Source organism: Sciurus carolinensis, chromosome 11 (genome assembly GCF_902686445.1).
Source record: "Sciurus carolinensis chromosome 11, mSciCar1.2, whole genome shotgun sequence".
Classification (NCBI taxonomy): domain Eukaryota; kingdom Metazoa; phylum Chordata; class Mammalia; order Rodentia; family Sciuridae; genus Sciurus; species Sciurus carolinensis.
In genome coordinates this window covers 66847672-66867733 of record NC_062223.1, presented here as the reverse complement: position 1 = coordinate 66867733, position 20062 = coordinate 66847672, and the positions used below count along the sequence as shown (strand labels likewise).

Genomic DNA, 20062 nt, shown 5'->3' with positions numbered 1-20062 from the left:
AAGTTTTTAACTGGAAGAGAAAAAAATCCAAAATGAGCCACAAAATTTGGAGAAAAAAGTATTCACGGATCTAGTGAGGATGTGATGAAACAGTGAGTCCTTGTTTATTACTGCTTAGCCACCTGGAGTGGAGTTTCGCCAGCCTTGCAATCCAAGTAAGGCAGCCAAGGTTTCCATGGTGTGGGTTTAAATTGTGCAAAGAGTAGTGCCTTGTTTTGAAATTTGGTTGGAAAGAAAAAAATGCCAATAGTGCCTGAAGAATGTTAACACAAAGCTCAGAGATTTCTATTAATGCAAAGAAAATATAAAGTATTGATTAAACATTTGCAAGGTGTGCTATTCATATGTACTGCCTCATTTGATCCTCATGTTAATCCTGTGACGTAGAACTGGAATTATGCCCATTTAATGCAGGAGGAAATAGAGCCTAAGATGGCTTAGTTAATAAGTTTTGGACCTAAACCATTTAGCTTTTCCACCAACATCCCTTTAACTGTATTCTTGAGGGATCAATTGCTCCCTTTCAGAATTATGTTTTTTCCCTAGTTATTTGGTTACACAGGGTAAATACTAGTTGAAGGCAGTGGTGGGAGTTACTTAAAAAAAAGTCTGATGACTGGCTGTTTTCTCTCTTAAAGGTGGCCCGCTGCATGCCGGGTTGTACTTCAATCTCTTAAACCCTTTATACTTCTGGGGAAAAAAATTCTGATAATCTCAAACTATTGTAGCATCCATCCAGTTCTCTTAGATTCTTTTAAGTATTTTAGGATGATTCTTTTCTTTTAGTGTGTGGTGTTCTTTAGTGTCTGTTTGGTTAGTTTGTATGCAGATTGTTTGAGAGGTCTTTTGCCTTTGCCTGAAAATATTATTCTGAAGAGGTTGGGACTAAGATAAATTTTGTTGAAACTCAGTTTCTAAAAGGTAATTTTCATATTTGGCTTCTGTATTTACTTCCTGATAATCATTCCTGTTGTTCTTTACAGTGATAGAATTTATTTTTAGTTTTTCTGAGACTAAAATGATTAACTTGTTTGTTGTTCTTTTACCAAATATTTTGCCTTCCCTGCATTCTAACTTTGCTAAATTCCTTCTTCAGCAAAAGACTGGAATTCCACAAATATATAGGAAGAAACTTTAGTGAGTTTTTCTTTTTTTTTTTTTCCCCAAAGTGACACCATACCTGGATTTTCAGATGGTGAATAATTGAAGCAATTGGTATATTCATACTTCTTTCCTATTTAGTCCCAAGGAACTACTTAAAAAACTAGTTCTGCTTCAGCATGTTTAAGAGGCAGTCTAATTCTTTCATGAGATTTAATGGCTGATTAGGCTTGCTGGTCCAAATCATTGTTAGTTCTTTTCCCTAGCTCTACAGAATAAGTCTTGGTCTTTGCTATGTGATTAAAACTAGTAATTCATTGGCAACATACCAACTTCAACTTGGAGACTGATTGTTTCCAACAGAATTTTTTTTTATAGTTTTGTTTTTTGAAAGCATACATACACACAGGAGAAAAACACAGAACATTTTGGCTTAATATCATCTCCTTTAGAGACTAGAAGCCTCTGCATTCTGTTTTTCTAGTCTGATGTTTATGCTCTTTCCCCCTTTGGTGTGTGAACTTTCTTACCTTGCTTGGCGCTTATGTGGCAGTTACATTTCTTGCATAACTTGTGGGTTCAGGTTTCTTCGTTGGTTGAATGACTGTGCCTTCAGTTCTCAAGAGTACTTCCACTGTGTGCCTAAGAGCCATCACTGAATATGAAGTGGTACTACTCTAACCATGCAAACCCATGCTTTTGCATGTTCTTTCTGCCTTGTAGTCTGTATTATTTTTTTCTTTCATTATTGTTTAAAAGTTGTATAGTCTTTTGGTTTGTTTTCTCTTTTTGAAACTGGGTCTTGATAAGTTGCTCATGCTGACCTTGAACTCATGATGCTCCTGCCTCAGCCTCCTGAGTAGTTGGATTACAGACATGCTGAAAGTTGTATGGTTTTAATTTGGCACATTGACATAGTTGTACTTGACATTTTCATCATATTTGTGAATCAACAGAGAACTATATACTTCTGAGCAAATAAAGGGGTTTCTTGCTGAGACCTATGTATTACTATGCTGCTGTGAACACTTTCATCAACAATATAAATGTCAGTGATATAAAGAAATATTGTTTTAAAAAATAACAGCTTTATTGACATATAATTCACGTATTGTATAATTTACCTATTTGACAGCAAGGATGATTTATTCTTTTTCCCTTCCTATACACATAGTTGCCTACCAATTTAGTGGTTTTAGTATAGTTATTATTTTGTGTGACCTATTACCACACTCTATTTTGGAATATTTTCACTACTCTCTTCCCCCCCAGATTCCATACCCATTAGTAGTCATGTTGCCCTCCTCACAACCCTGGACAAGCACCAGTCTATTTTCTAACTGTGGATTTGCCTGTTTTGGACATTTAGTGTTAATGGAGTCATATAATATGCAACCTTTTGTTTCTAGCTTCTTTCACTTAGTATGTTTTCAGAGTTCGTCCATGTTGTAATATGTAATAGTGCTTCATTCCTTTTTAGCCAAATAATATTCTATTATGGATACACCACATTTTGTTTACACACTCATCAGTGGTTGGACATTTGAGTTGTTTACTTCAGTGCAACAGCATTGGCCTTTCTCTGTTCCTCATATTACCAAGGCTCTTTCTGCCTCAGAGCCTTCAGATATGCTGCTTCCTCTGCTGTAAGACTTCTTCCACCCATAAGGTACAGCCACTTCTTGTCCATCCTCTGGTCGTTGTCTCTTCCGCATAAGATATAGCCACTTCTTGTTCATCCTCTGGTCGTTGTTTCTTCTGCAGGAAGGTTTCCTCAGTTGGCAACCCACCCTTTCCAGAGATGATAACATCTCATGATGTGTTCTCACAGCATCCTGTCCTTTTCCTTCTGAGAACTTAGAGTTTTCAGTGTATAGGTGCTGGGCTGTTGCTGTAATGTTTGGGGTTGTATTCTACTTATGGAGTATAAGTTCTGTGATGGTGAGGGCTGATTCACTGTTGTCCAGTCTTGGCACAAGGACTGGCACTTGGTGAACCCTCACAACTCTCTGAATGAATAATCAAATGAACCCTGCATACAATGCAGAGAAGATGCAATGTGAATAAAATATGGCCTTCTATTTTAAAGAATTCATGATTTTGTGTGAACTACAGTGAATACAGAACTTGGACTCAGAAAAGAGTTGTAGGTTAGAATTATATGTGTGGCTATAAGAGCCTTCCCCTTTTGCCTTCTCCATTTTCTTGGGTTTTGTACTTTTGCTCTGGTTTAAGTGGGTTTGTGAAACTTAATATTTTTCTATTGAGCTATAATTCACATAATATAAAAGTTTGTTTTTTGCAGTGCTGGGGTCCAACCCAGGGCCTTGTGCATCCTAGGCAAGTGCTTTACCTCTGAGTTATATCCTCAGCTCAAACCTACCATTTCCCCCCAAAAACCTACCATTTTGAGGTATATAATTCAGTAGTTAGTACATTTACTATGTTATATAGTCAGCATCTCTATCTAATTCCATAATCCCCAAAAGAAATCCTGTAAGTAGCTGGGGAGATAGCTCAGTCGGTAGAGTGATGCAAGCACAAGTTCCTGAGTTCGATCCCCAGCACCAAAAAAAAAAAAAAGAAATCCTGTAAGTAGTCAATCTCCAGTCTACCTTTCCCCAACCCCCTAGCAACTACTAATCTACTTTCTGACTCCCTGGGTTTGCCTGTTCAGAATATTTCATGTTAATCAGTCATATAATATGTGGCCTTTTGTGTCTGACTTCTTTCATATAACATAATAATTTCAAGGTTCATCCATGTTGTAGCATTACTTCATTTTTATGGCTAAATAACATTCCATTGTATTGACATGCCACATTTTTTTCACCCATTCATTGTTTATACACATATTCTTTCTTGTTTTTCTTTCTTCCTCATTTTTTTTTAACTGTTGCTATCCTAGTGGATGGGAAAACTTACTATTCTTAAGCCTTTTAAAAATTGGCAAAGAATAAGTGATGGACTTATATAAACAGTCCCTTGCATTTTGTTTTCCACCTTCCTGAAACAGTCTCCCTAATCATCCAGCCCTTTGACATTTCCATTCAATAACTGAGTGCAGAGCACCAATAGAGAAAAATACTGGCTTGTGACTCTGCTCTGTTTTCACCTGAATAATCCTTATGCGCACTTCAAATTAAGCATGATTTGTATCCAGCCTCCATCCCCACCATCTGAATTGTATTCCAGAGCACCCTGTACTCATCTTTATTGTAGCATTTGCAAATAACCGTATTCCTCATTGCATCAGATTCCTAGTGACTAGAAGCTCTGTAAAGTGGGACTCTTATTTGATGTGGGACTCCCATATTATATATATTGACTGACCTGTAGTAGACAGGTAGTAAATATTTGCATATTATCAGATATACAGTAAAAGAGAGGACCTAAAATAAGGATCTTGGGGCTGGGAAGATAGCTCAGTTGGTAGAGTGCTTGCCTTGCAAGCACAGGGCCCTGGGTTTGACCCTCAGCACCACAAAAAAAAAAAAAAAAAAAAAAATATATATATATATATATATATGGCTCTTGAGCTGCCTTTCAACCCAAAGACAGACATTGATACAGACTTGACTACACTTTATACAAACTGCAAAGATGATTTATTCTTTTTCCCTTCCTATACACATAGTTGCCTTCTATATGCCCTCTGATCTGCATATTGCTTTTTTCTGTTTTATCTTTTCCCTCCAGAACATCATAGAATTTAATAATAATCCAATACTTCATAGTATTAAAAAAATTAGCTCATCATATATGTTCCTTTATTCTTAGAACATTGAGCACCATTTGTTTTAGTATATGGTGTATGAAATCTTAGAGACCCCAAATTGAATTTACTTGTTTTGTTTGGTGTAATCCCTCATGAAAGCACTTGAATGCTAATTCTTTATCTACTATTTAATGTTGAAAAGTGATGAATTTTGTACTTAAAAAAAAAAATGTGAAAGGGACCTGGGGAGGAAGGAAGGGAGGGAAATGGGACATACTGAAGAATGGTATTGGCCTAATTATGTTGTTATATTGTGTGCATGTTGAATCCCACCATTATGTATAATTATAAGGCACCAATAAAAATATGGAAAGAATTGTGTTAAAAATGCATAACCTAAATTTACTCTTTTTAACAGTTTTAAGGACATATATGGTATTTTAAATTAAATGCATATTGCTGTACAGGGATTTCTAGAACTTTTTCTTCTTGAAGGCCTGAAACTCTATTAGACAACAGCCCCTTTTCCTTCTTCCCCCAGCCCCTGGCAACCACCATTCTACTCTGTTTAGTGAATTCAAGTTACTTTATTAGATATCTCATAAGTGAAATCATACCTCCTTAACTTTTTGTGATTGGCTTGTTTCACTTAGCCTAATATTCTTAAGGTTCATCTATGTAGTAGCAAATGACAGAATTACCTTCTTTTTTAAGGTCACATAATATTGTTAGATAGCTGTATATCTATCTACATATATATTTTGCATTTTCTCTGTTCATTTTTTGATGGACATGTAGGTGCTTCTATATGTTGGCTAATATGAATAGTGCTGCAGTGAACATGGGTGTGCTAATATCTCTTCAAGGTCTTATTTTCAGTTCTTTTGAATATGTACTTGGAAGTGGGATTGCTTGATCATATAGTAGTTTTATTTTTCACTTTTTTTTTTTTTTTGGCAAGGTTGGTTTTTATTTTGGTAGTTGTTTAAATTTAACCCACAGAAAATGGCTTTAGAATCCACATTATAAAGAAATGAGTTGGTGTTTTCAAAGGCAAAAGAGAATAGGTGTTGCCATCACTTTTACCAAAAAACACACATTTCAAACACCCTGTGCTTTGTCCGTCTAGAAGAGAGAGGGAGATATTTCCCCAGGGAATTTATACTATTGATGTACTTCAAACTTTAGACATAACCATATTTGACCTTACTAGAAAATTTTCCAAGGTAGAGAGAGACTCCATTAAGCTAATTTTTATTTGACTTATATTACATATGAAGCCATAGCTCTTGGAAAGATCATAGCAGAGGTCAGTAGCTTTTGGGCTATTTTTTAAGACATATATGTTAGGGCAATTTAACATTGAAATGAAACTGAGTGGAGGGTACCAAGGTGCCTGATACACCTGCAGTCTCCACATGTGCATAGACTTTTCCATTTTCAGCATCCCTCACCGGAGTGACGCATTTGTTGCAAATGAAGAACCAACATTCACACTTTACCACCCAAAGTCTGAGATTTGCATTGGGATTGCTGTTGGTATGTTGCATTCTATGGGTGTGGACAAATTGCACAGTGACACATGTCCTCCATGACAGTTCTACCTGGAGTAGATTCACTGTGCAGAAGGAGCCCTGTGCTCCACCTAGTTATCCATTCTTCCCTCCAGCCCCTGGCAGCCACTCATCTTTTTCTGTCTCCAGAGTTTTCCATTCCCCATAATTTTATACAGTTGGAATCATAGACGATGGAGCCTTTTCCGATTGACTCCTTTAATGAAGTTGTAAATATTTAAGTTTCAAATCTTCATGTCTTTCCGTGGTTTTAAGGGTTCATTTCTTTGTAGTGCTGAATAATATTTTATCGTCTAGCTTGTGGTGTTTAAGGAGAAAAGCAGATGTCCAAAAAAAGACCGTTTTGAAGTGGGGAGAATAATTTACTGAAAAGCTAGAAAATAATGACAAACATATGGCACATGTCACACTACCTTTTGTCCCCATACCTTTAACAAATGTTGGTGATTAATCATAGCAGTCTTCCTTGGAGCAGATGGCATTTGGGAAAAAAAGACTGTCATCCTTGCCTGCGGTCTTCACACAGGGAGTGTTAAGCTGCTTTGGCAGAGGAATGAGATATTCCAAAAGACAGGGAGAGAGGCAGCAGAAGACCTATTTGATTAAAAAAGAAAACTCCTTAAACTGTCCATCTACTGGAGTCTGATTAGTCTGTGTTGGTTAACTCATCTATTATATTCCAGGAATCTCTTAAAGAATCCAGGCCAGATGTCAATGAGAAATATATGAATATAGAGTACCAAATAAAAAAAAAAACTATAAATAAATAGAAGAAAAACCAGTAGAGTAGAGAAAGTGGAATAGCGGGAGGGAGGAGGCAAGAGAAAGATAAAGCACTGAGGACTGAAATGGAGTAAATTATATTCCACGTAGGTATGATTATTTCAAAATAAACCCCATTCTTACATATAATGCATTAATAAAAAGTGCATTAAGGCATAAGATTCAGAGGATCCTAAACCTTGAGTTGTGAAGTTTAAAGCTGCAGAATTAGAGAAGCACTGGCCCCTCCTGGCATGATTCTTGCTGTGGTATGGCAGAATTTTGGCTCTGATTCTACCCTGCCAATTTCGTATCCGTTGGAGGTGGGAAATGACAGCGTGTGCCTAGGGCACTGGAGTCTATACCTCCTGTTTTCACTACATGTCAAACCAGCAGTTGGAGTTGCAACATCAGGGTTTCTGGTCAGGGACATATCAGTCCTTTCCCTGGTGTGATTATGGATTGCATTTGATTCATATGGATTGATTCATCCTAGGAACCTAGGCACAGCCAACTCCCATGGAGTTTATACGAGGACAGCTGCTTTTCTGGGAGGCTAGTGTGCAGCAGATCACTCTTAGACAGTTTTTTTTTTTTTTTTCTTTTTCTCTTATTCTCATTATTTTTTACTTTTTGAGGATCCATCATACTGTTTTCCATAGCAACTTCACCATTTTATAATTCTATCAACAGAGCACCAGTGTTCTAGTTTTTCTGTATATTTGTAATTTTTATTTTTTTGATAGTGACCATCCTAACAGGTGTGAGATGATATCTCATTGTACTTTAATTTGCATTTTCTGATGATAAATGACATTGAGCATCTTTTCATCTGTTTGTTGAAAATTTGTATATTTTCTTTGGAGACATGTCTTCAGATCCTTTGTTCATTTTAATTTTTCTTTGTTAATTTTTAAGTTGGTTTTATTGCTTGTGTTGAGTTGTAGGAGTTCTTTGGGTATTCAGGAAGTTAATCTCTTTTGTCATTGTTGTTGTTTTGGGGTACTGGGGATTGAATACAGGGGTACTGTACCACAAGCTACATCCCCGGTCCTTTTTATTTTTATTCGAGACAGGGTCTTGCTAAGTGCCTGAAAGTCTCACAGAGTTGCTGAGGCTGTCTTTGAACTTGTGATCTTCCTGCCTCTGCCTCCTGAGTTGCTGGGATTACAGGTTGTTTACCACTGTGTCCAGCTTAGATATTAATCTTTTATCCAGTACATGGCTTGTAAAATTATTTTCTCCCATTCTGTAGGTTGCCTTTTCACTCTGTTGATTATTTCCTTTGTGGTACAGAAGTTTTTAAGCTTGTAGTTCTGTTTCTGTTTTTGGTTTTGTTGCTTGTGTTTTTGGTATCATATTGAAGAATGTCATTGCCATTGTAGTATCATCAAGCAGTCACCCTGTGTTTTCTCCTAGGAGTTTTAGGTCTTAGTCTTAGGTCATTTCTGAGTTAATTTTTGTATGTGATGTTAAGTAAGGGTCTGTCTTCATTTATTGTCAATATGAATATACAGTTTCTCTAGTACTATGTGTTGAAGACTCTATCTTTTCCCTGTTGTATATTCTTGGCAATCTTGTTGAAGATCATTTGATCATATGCTTGAGGGTTTATTTCTGGCTTCTCTATTCTGTTCCATTGGTCTTATATATGTGTCTTTATGTCAGTACTATGCTATTTTGATTACTGTAGCTTTGTAATATGTTTTGAAGTCAGGAGGTATATGAGGTCTCCAGTTTTGATTTTTTTTTTTTTTTTTTTTTTTGCTATTTTGGGGTCCCTTAAGATTTCATGTGAATTTCACATGTTTTTCTATTTCTGCAAACAGTGCCATTGGGGTTTGATAGGCATTGCATTGAATCTGTAGATTCCAGTCAGTGAACATTGGTTGTCTTTACATTTATTTGTATTTCCTAAACTTTCTTTCAGCAGCATTTTGTAGTTCTCATTTTATAGATCTTTTCCCCTTCTTGATTAATTCCTGAGCATTTTATTCTTTTTGATGCTATTGTAAGTGATATTTTCTTTTTAAAAATTTGTTCTTTTTGGATATACATGATAGTCGAGTGTATTTTGTATTTTTACATACATAGGGTAGTAACTTCCCATTCTTGTGGTTATTCATGATATGAAGTTATACTGGTTGTATATTCATACGTGAACATAGGAAAGTTATGTCTTATTCATTCTACTGTCTTTCCTATTCCCACCCCCCTTTCCCTTCCTTTCATTCCCCTTTGTCTAATCCAGTGAATTTCTACCCCCCTCCCCCCATTGTGTGTTAGCATCCACATATGAGAGATAACATTGGCCTTTGGTTTTTTGGGATTGGCTTATTTCACTTAGCATGATAGTCTCCATTTCCATCCATTTACTGGCAAATGCCATAATTTCATTCTTCTTTATAGCTGAGTAATATTCCATTGTGTATATATACTACATTTTCTTCATCCTTTCATCTGTTGAAGGGCACCTAGGCTGGTCCCATAGTTTAGCTATTCTGAATTGATCTGCTATAAACATTGATGTGGTGACATCACTATAATCTGCTGATGTTAAGTCCTTTGGGTATATGCCAGGGAGTGGAATAACTGGGTCAAATGGTCGTTCCATTTCAAGTTTTCTGAGGAATCTCCATACTGCTTTCCATAATGGTTGCACCATTGTGCATTCCTGCCAGCGACATATGAGTGTACCTTTTTCCTCACATCCTCTCCAACATTTATTGTCACTTGTATTCTTTTTTTTTTTTAATTGTAAACAAATGGGATACATGTTGTTTCTCTGTTTGTACATGGCGTAAAGGCATACCATTTGTGTAATCATAAATTTACATAGGGTAATGTTGTTTGATTCATTCTGTTAACTTGTATTCTTGATAATTGCCATTCTAACTAGAGTGAGATGAAGTCTCAGTGTAGTTTTAATTTACATTTCTCTAATTTGAATTACTTCTTGTGAAGTGCCTGATACTTTCTTAATTTTGTTTTGGCTTTGTTCATTGTTAGTGTATAGAAATGCAGTGGAATTTTGGACTTTGATTTTGTGTTCTGCAACTTTGCTGAATTCATGTATTCTGTTATTTGTATGGAATCTTTAGGGGTTACTACATCTAAGATCTTGTCATCTACAAACAGGTAATTTTACTTCTTTCTTTCCAGTTTGTATCCTTCTTATTTCTTTTTGTGTGTAATTGCTCTGGCTAGAACTTTCAGTACTATGTTGAGAAGTGGCAAGAGTGGGCATCCCTGCCTTATTCCTCGAGGATCTTAAAGGAAAGGCTTTTTGTTTTTTCACCATTAGGCATGAAGATAGCTGTGGACTTCTCATATATGAATTGATATTGTACATTATTATGGTACTAGGGATTAAACCCGGGGTCACTTTACCACTGAACTGCACCCTACTCTTTTTATTTTTTATTTTGAGACAGGGTCTTGTTACATTGCTGAGATTATCCTTTTGCCTCAGCCTCCCAAGTTGCTGGGATCACAGGTATGTGTCACTGTGCCTGGCATTATTGTGCTTTTTAAAGAATGTAAATCCTAACATTTAATATACCTTTGAACAAGAATAAACCAAAGAGAAGGAATCGATTAAGCTTTAGAGAAGAAATGAGCCAGACAACTTATTAAAAATAAGTAAGATATAGTGAACTTGGTTCAGAAAGCTACTATTCTTTCCTAGGCAAACTAATATATGGAGTATACGCTTGGTTTCTGACCCCATTGCAATCTGACTTTTATCCAAACTTGGCTATCTTGGAGGTAACTAGTGATCTCTGAATTGCAGAACCAGTGTTCTTTTTTAAAACTCCTTTTTCTATGATCTCTCTGTAGCATTGGACACTATTAATCAAAATTTTTTCTTAACTGTTTCCTCACAGTTTTCATTGTTTGTGGTTTTTCTACCATTTTGGCTCTTACATCATAATTACTCTTTCTCCTCTCACTTTGTAAATGCAGGTGTACCTTGAAGTTCGATTTTTGACCCCATTTCTTTTCTTGCCTTATGTTCTCTTTCACTGATATCATTGGCAATCATGACTTCAGTCATTTTCATTTTGCATTTGATTCATAAATCTGCCTCTCTTGTAGGTTACATGTCACTTCTTTGGTTGTCTTTGGATACCTTCGTCTAAATGTCTTGGCAGAACTTCAAGTTGAAGATGCCCATAACTGAAGACTTTCCCTTTCCCTCTCCCCTTCTTGTTTGCAGTGCTGGAGATTGAGCCCAGGACCTTGCACATACCAGGCAAGTGCTCTACCATTGAGTTATATCCCTAGCCCCCTTCTTGTTTTGTCAAGACGCTGATCCAGTTCCTGAAGTCTCATCTATTTTATATTCATCCCTTCTGTCCATTTTTACCAAGATCTTACCCTAGTTGGGCCCTTTAATGCCTTTTGCCTGGAATTTTTGGAGTAATTTCTTATCTTTTTTTCTCTCTCTGTATCCTTCTACCCACTGAAATCCACCTAGTACAATTTGGTCTGTAAAATTTTCCTAAAACACAGAACCAATTGTTGCTCTTTACTCACAAACCTTTGGTTATTTCTTCCTGTATTTATAATAAAGTCAATTCCAAAGCATCACATAAATCTGACTTTAGCCTTTCCCACACCTATGTCAACTCAACCTGGCTACTCTCCACTCCCCATACATGGTTGGCACCTGCTGCTGTTGTGCCTTGACTCATGACTATTCTTATTCTGCCCTTTGGAGTGATCGCTGTATCTTAAAGTCCACCTCAAATACCATCTTTTCTACAAAGTACTGACCTGGGCTGCATATAACCTGCTTGTTTTCTGTTTTAAAACCCTTCCATTGGTGTTTTTGTACAGACTTTTTCTTAGAATTATTAATCCCTTTGTGATTTGGTCTTTGCTTTGCAGCCACTTTTCTAGCTACTCCCCCTCAGGAATTCTATCATTCACCACATAATCCACATAGAATCACTTCTTGTTCCTCAGAGCAAGGAGATACGCTTTCATGCACATGTCATTTCCTCTGTGTGGCATATCTTCCACTTAGTGTTTTTTTCAGGGTGTGGGTAGAGCTGGTGGCAGTGGCCTTTGAAACTAATTCTGCATAGATGTCCTCTATGACATAGATGGTCTCCATCTACTGTTTAGCTAGCAGTTTAGATGAGTTTAGCCAGCAGTTTGAAAAAGCTGGCCTTTGAGTTTTAGTTGAAACTCTGGTTTTGACATTTACTAGCCATGTGAACTTGATAAAAGTACTCAGTTTTTCTGAATTTCTGTTTCCTGATTTGTAAAATAGGGATGATATTTGCCCTGAGCAACAGCATTTACTGCTGTCCTGGCTGCTTTCCCTCCATGAAATCACTTGTATTTAATAGAAGCATGGAAAGTAGTGCCAGACAGAGATGAGGTTCTGAAGGCAGAACAAAAGGAGATCTTCCTATTCCTGGGGGACTGGTTTGCCAACCAGAAATTCTAGTTAGAGATCAAGAGAAACTTCTCCCTGCAGCCAGATAGTTATTTCTTCCTTACAGGGTGCACAGTACTTTTTGTTCATATCTCTACAAATGCTTTTGTTCATGTCCTCCTGGCCATTCTTACCTCTTTCAGGACATCTTTTATATTGTCCCCAAATATGGCTTTGAAAATGATAATTGTGATTGCATCCAGCTCCATCAGTAGAAAGTCCTGACTTTGCAAGATAAATGATCGGGCCCTTTATGACCCAGTCTTCATTTACCTCTCTAGCTTCACATTTCATTATGTTCTATGTAGTAGACATTAGCCATTTTGGGTCTGTCTAGCATTTGAAAGTTTTTCTTATTTGGGAAATTCCATAGGGCCTTGGTGGGGAACAGGACCTGTCTCACATTGAGGAATCATTTTTCCTGCTCCTTGCCAGCTAGAGCATAGGAATATGATCCAGGCTCAGTGGAGATCCACTGCAGAGAGTGGCAAGAGAATCAAGAAGGGGGTGACACTCCTGTGGACAGTGGTGATGTCCTCATATCTCTACCAGAATCTTCCTGTGAATGGTTTTGGCTACAGTTCTGGCTCCCTATCCTGCTGTGGTACTAACCTGATTTCAGCAACCTCATTTTTCAGCTCTCATGGATCTGGGAGGTTACCCATTGTTTTTCTAATAAATTTCTTTTCTGTTTATTAGGAACTCTAGATGGTTTCTGTTCCCTGTACTTATAAGGAGCCTTGTCTGATATCCCCTTCAGCACCAAGTGCCCACTTCACATTAAACCTCTTACAGTTCTTCTGAACTAACCATAGTTGTCTTTACCTCTGGACTTTTTCACATTCTGTTCTTCCTGAATACCCTATATCCCATTCTTGATTTGTCAGACTTTTGAAGGTCCTTTGGGACTCAGGTTTATTGTCATAGCACTCATTCTGCAAATCTTCCCTTGAATCTTTTTTTTTTTTCTTCTTTTTTTGGGGTGCTGGGGATCGAATCCAGGGCCTTGTGCTTACAAGGCAAGCACTCTACCGACTGAGCTATCGCCCCAGCCCCTTCCCTTGAATCTTAAGATTGAATTAGTTTCTCAGTGTTCCCATGGAATTCTGTTTATCATAGTACTTGTCTTTATGTTTCTCAGAGACATGGGCTAGTATTATGTTGGATGTCTTTGCACTTTCCCTCGCAAATAATAATTGCTTTCTGAATTTTACTTGTTGAATAGTGAAAAATTCTTTTGAATTATACACTATTACATTATACTTTGTCTTTTACATATGTTCTTTCCCTTCCTTCCTTCCTTCCTTCCTTCCTTCCTTCCTTCCTTCCTTCCTTCCTCTCTTTCTCTCTTTCTCCCTCCCTTCCATCCATCCATCCATCCATCCATCACTGAGTCACATCCCCAGCCCTTTTTATTATTTATTTTGAGAAGACAGGGTCTTTCTAAGTTGCTTTGGGCCTAGCTAAGTTGCCGAGGTTGGCTTTGAACTGGTGATCCTCTTGCCTCAGCCTCCCGAGCTGCTGGGATTACAGGTGTGTGCCACCACACCCAGCTTCATATGTTTTCCTTTTTTTTTTTTGCGGTACTGGGGATTGAACTCAGGGCCTTGTGCTTGTGAGACAAGCACTCTACCAGCTGAGCTATCTCCCCAGCCCCTTATATGTTTTCCTTAATAAATTATGTACATTCTAAGAGTGCAGATCAAGTTCTTATCCTTTGTATCCTTAATTTTTGATATAATATTTGGCTCATAGTAAATGCTGAGGGAATATTGATTGCTTGAATGAATGAGTGAAGAATGGCAAGGCTGTCTTTTTAGAATTTCTAAAAGATGGGTCTCTTCTTTGACAAGAATAATGATATTTTCAGCTCCTACTTTGTAGAAAGCAAATATGTATTCTTGAAAAAACAAAAAGCAAAACTATTTGACAATCAGTAACTGTGCCCAGTTAGTGATATGGACAGATATTGCTTCAGTGTCAGGATAAACATAATGTTCGTAGTTGAACCTTTGAAAGTGTGGTACCTAGAGCAAATAGGTGGAATATGGCTTTTGGTTATTTGAATTGATTAACATAGAAGCCTGAAGAAAGCTTTTCCTTCTCTTTTACTTGGCTTATATGACCCTTATTTTGAACTGCGTCATTGAAGTTTTTTCTCGTTCCTTTTTAGGTCCAAGATAACTTTGACAAGATTGAATTCAATAGGATGTGTTGGACCCTCTGTGTAAAAAAAAACCTCACAAAGAGTCCCTTGCTCATTAACGAAGAAGATGCATTTAAAGTATGGGTTATTTTCAACTTTTTATCTGAAGACAAGTATCCATTAATTATTGTTCCAGAGGAGGTAAGCTCTGACTTTTGGGAGTTTTTACATGGTCATCTTAAATTTGATTAGATCTGACTTGGAAGTATTTTTGTTGATTTAGTGTACGTATAGAGGGAGAACCTTGACTAGTTTATTTGGAGTAGAGGCAAAAAAACAGCTTGACTCCAGAAAAGCCTCAAACTTAGTGATTTGGGGGTATGCAATACCCCTGGAGATTTGCAGAGAGGGTTCCTCTATAAATTACTATGATTATAGATGAATCCATCCTCATGTCCAAAGAGAGTTGTTCAGTACAAGTCACAACGTAATTTTCTGTCTGCATATTGGCAAAACTATAACAACTGGCAGAGTGATGCTATGTGGGTAAGAGGATCCAGAATGTTGTTCTCAAGGGTGTTTTATGTGAATAAATACTATTCTTGTTTTAAAGTCTAAGAAAATGATATATATATATTTTTTTTTGTGGTGCTAGGGATTGAACCCAGTGCCTTGTGGTTTCAAGGCAAGCACTGTACCAACTGAACTATAACCCCAGCCCGAGAATGATTTTTTACAGTACTTTTCAAAGTAAATGAAAAAGGACATTTGCTTGTTTTGTTCTGGGTTATTTTTCTTCAACTTCTTGAAAAATAGAAGTATTGTTTCTGTGCTACCTTACCACCCTAAAATTTATACATGTAATTCATACTCATTGTGGTAGTAAATTTGGGGAGGACTAATAATGGGCAAAAATTAAAATCAGCTAGTCTTCTCACTTTAAAAGTCATCCGTAATCCCTTGAACCTGGAAAAATTACTTAACCTCCTGTGGCTTGTGTCTTAATTTTCTCATCCATGAAATAAGGCTAATCACAGTTTTATGCTAAGGGTTGTGAGGTTCTGCATTTAAGGGATTAGCTCAGTGCCCAGCATGTAATGTGCACTCATTAAGTGTGTTGACTCCTCTGAGTACTATTATTGCATACATTTTTTCATACTAGCCCGCTTATTTCCTTAAGATAAATTTCTAGCAGAGGCATTCTGAATCCTATGAACATTTTTAAGGCATTAGATAAACAAGGGAAGATTGCCCTTTAGAAAGACAATATATACCAATTTATACATAAATTGAATTTATACATACATCTCACAGAAGTGGTTGAGGATGCCTATTTTTACCCATTCTGCCAAAAAAAGAGGCTAGTCTCTGACCTTTTTTTTTTTTTTTTTTCTTTTTTTGTGGTGTTGGGGATTGAACCCAGGACCTCATGAATGCTAGGCTATCGCTTTACCACTGAGCTGCATTCGTAGTCCTAATCTTTCACTTTTATGATTCATGTTCATGTTAGGAAAATAATGGAAATCTTAAAAGTTTGCACTGTGATATTTTATTTAAAATCAGTAAGCCTTTTCTGACTGCCAACAATAAGTGAGGCACCAACAAGAATACAAAGTAGAAATGATTACTGCCTATCTTCAAGGAATTTACAATCTACTGAGGAGAAAAATAAGTCAAATGTAATGTAAAGCAAAACAGACTGCCCTTTAGAGAAGCAAATGTGGTGCAAATGTATTGAAGGGAAACTTCTTTCCATCTTGGGGGATTTAAGGGATCAGGGAAGTCTTTTTAAAAAAGAGGCAATATAATGTAGTGGTTAAAAACAGTGTCTTAAACTCTTTTAGTCATGGGCCAGACAGTAAGTATATGAGGCTTTGTGGTCTTTCAAGCCCATACCAGCACTGTCAGACATACTCACCTGTACTGTTGTAACATGAAAGTATCACAGTCAGCGCATGGCTGTGTCTTGATAAAACTGTCATTTATAGCAGGGTACAGTGCCTCATGCCTGTAATCCCACTGGCTTCGGAGGCTGAGGCAGGAGGATCTCGAGTTCAAAAACCAGCCTCAGCAATGGTGAGGCTCTAAGCAACTCAGTGAGACCCTGTCTCTAAGTAAAATACAAAATAGGGCTGGGGATGTGGCTCAGTGGTCAAGTGCCCCAGAGTTCAGTCACTGGTACCAAAACCAAACCAAACCAAACCAAACCAAACCAAACCAAAACAAAACTAAACTAAACTGTCATTTATAGAGTTAAAATTGGAATTTCGTGTATTTTTCATAGATCATGAAATACTATTTTGATTTTCTCCCCAACCATTTAAAATGTAAAAACTATTCTTAGATCACAGGTATATGAAAACAGATGATGAGTCAGAATTGGCTGGTGGACTGTGATTTGTTATATCCTAATTTCCTAACATGTTGAAGTGTTAAATTTCCTGGATTTGTATTCTGGCTCCATGTCTGTTCACTAACTGTGTGACCTTGGGCAATTTACTTATTTTGTTTTTGCTGCAATTTCCTCAACTTTAAAATAGGGATAATGCCACTGTCTTCTTCCTAGTCTTTCTAAGAAAATTGAATGAGAGAATGCCGGGACTGAGGAACGCCATCACCAAGCGTTAGCTATTACATTTATGGGGAAAGTAGAACTTATACTGGTCATTAAAGGATGGGGAGGATTTCAGTTAATGGAGAAGGTAGAGAAGAATAATTCTGGATGGAAGAAATAGTTGTAGTTATATGAGGTAGAAAAGCAAAGGGTGTGTTTGAAATGAGCGAGATACCTGGTATGACTGAATTGCCAGTCAGTATGCTTACTTGGAAACAGCCAACTTGACTGATGTAAGCCAAAAATAAATTTTTTAAAAAGGATGCTGATCCCTTTCAATAAACAACTTGTTATCCCAAAGTCTGTGTCATAGTCTGCTTCTCAAGGAACCCAACCAACAATAATCAATGTGTATAAAATTTTGAATACCTGTAATTTGGTATGTGGGTATCAAAGAACAACTTATGTGTAGTATAATTAAAAAAATTTTTTTTAAAAAAGAATGCTGTGGGGGCTGGAGTTGTAGCTGAGTGTAGAGCGCTTGCCTAACATGTGTGAGGCACTGGGTTTGATTCTCAGCACTGCATATAAATAAATAAAGGTTCACTAGCAACTAAAGAAATTAAAAAAGATACTGTGGATAGCTCATAGAACCATCATGATGACTGAAAAATTGGGTGCAGAGGTTGTGTAGCCTAGTCTATAGCAGTTACTCCAGTGAAGAGCCACAGGAAAATGACAGCAGGAACCAGAGGGCAGGTATTGCACTTGAACCATAGAATACCTCTGGCCTGGACATTAGGTGCTACTCAGGAACTCAAATAGCTCCTGCTACCAGGAAGAGTTCTTCATAGTATTCTGTCTTGATTCACAGTCAGGCATGATACATGTAATTTGCATGACCTAGGTTAAGCACTGGTGCTAGCTGCAAAAAAGAAGGCTTGGAAAGGGTGCATTTGTATTTTAAGTTTCTACATTGTGAGGTAGGGAATTCCCCAGGCTTAAGAAGGGAGTTAGATGCTGGGCAGTCACAAAAGAATGCCACATGTCCTATCTAACTGGAACATGATGACATTGAAGAGGAGTGATGGAGGATTAGCCTGGAGAGTTTTGACTTTTTCCTATAGGCAGTGGGGTGTTGTGAGCCGCTCGTGCTTTCTGAGCAAGAGAGTAGCAGGTGAATAATAAAATATGCAGAGATGGGAAGCTAAGAAAAGGTAAGTGGCACTGAGGACTATGTTGTAGTATCAGTGAGAATGGAAAAGAAGACCAAATGGAAAAATCCTAGAGGTCACAGGACCAAGTGCATCGTGCTTGACTATAGAGGGAGGTAGCAGGCCTGGGCAATTAGAGGTAATATAGTGTTTTCATTTAAAGCATGGGCTTTGAAATCAGACTGATTGGTTTGAAACCCAACTTTACACTTATTAGCTATGTGACACATGACTCAATCTCTGAGTTTCTTCATCTTAAAATGGGGATGCCTACTTTCTTCAGCATACTCTGTGAGGGCTGAAAAAGTTGATATGTGTGAAGCATTTATCATGGTGCCTGGACCCATGAAAAGGTGTATAGGGGTGTGTGTGTATGTGTGTGTGTGAGAGAGAGAGAGAGAGAGAGAGCAAGTGCACATACATGCAGGTGGAGGGGAGGAGAGTGACAGAATACAGAGAATAAGTGACAGGATGATCAACAAATTGAGGACATGATGGATGTGCTACATTTGGCATTTTAGGTGGGTTGTCTTTGTAGAACTGTCCTATAATCAATTGAAAGGCAACAATTTAGAGCTTGTTAGAGGCCAGAGCTTGGAGACAGGTAGGGAAACCATGGAAGTAAATTAAATCATGGAGGAATGGAGGGCAGTGGGAGTTTTGAGAGCCAAGGGCAGAACCTTGGGACTTTCTGTAGCAGGGAGAGGAAGTAGATTTGGTAAAGGAAGCTGAATTGAACATGCTGTGAGATAGAAGGAGAATTGGGAGAGTGTTGCCAAAGAAACAAAAAGTTCTAAGAAGCAGAAAGGTGATACTGGCATTAGATGCTACAGAAAAGTGAGTGATAAGAAGTTGCTCTTGGATTTAACATTTGGTGGTTATTGGTACTTAAGGAAAAGGCAGTTTCAGTGTAGGAGAAGGAATGTTTCTTAGTGTTAAATAACAGTAATGATCTATTATATATGTAGGTTAAAGGAGAAATAAAAAAGATAACATGCTATGGAATATTTGTCCAAGGAAATTGTCTAGCTTAGTACAGAGGCATATAAAGGGAAATGTAATGATGATAAATGTAGAAAAAGGTATACAATTGATTGTTCCTTGGAAAAATTATTCAAATAGGAGTTCCAGTATTGTCTTTAAAGATATTTTGTAATTACACTCAGTATTCCAGATATATATGTGTTTTTTTTGGAACTGGAAATGGAGTTGGTTTTTTACCATTGATGTTTTGTTTTTTTTTCCATCACTAAAATATTTATGAACTTGAAGGTGACTTTGTCCTGATTTCAGAATTAGAAATTAGTAACGAAGGAAGTACTTGGGAGTGATATTGCCTAAATTATATTTTTATATTGTGTACATGTATGAGTATATAGCAGTGAATCCCCTCGTTATGTATAACTATAATGCACTAATAAAAATATGGAAAGAGAAAAAAAAAAGAAATTAGTGAGTAAGGAGACTAATTTTGTTCCTTGATATAACAGCACTTCCTTGATGTGGGAGACTTGTCATGGGTTTTAAATTATCACTGAGCCATA

At 37.2% G+C, this 20062-nt stretch overlaps 1 protein-coding gene across 1 annotated transcript in view; it reads left to right on the top strand.

Annotated features, from left to right (window-relative positions):
* Positions 1-20062, top strand: part of Swap70 (switching B cell complex subunit SWAP70) — a 75217-nt gene that overhangs the window by 21944 nt on the left and 33211 nt on the right. Inside the window, exon 3 of the mRNA XM_047518834.1 lies at positions 14778-14951. Within this exon, the coding sequence (XP_047374790.1) occupies positions 14778-14951 (174 nt within the window). The remainder of the gene's footprint in view (positions 1-14777; positions 14952-20062) is intronic.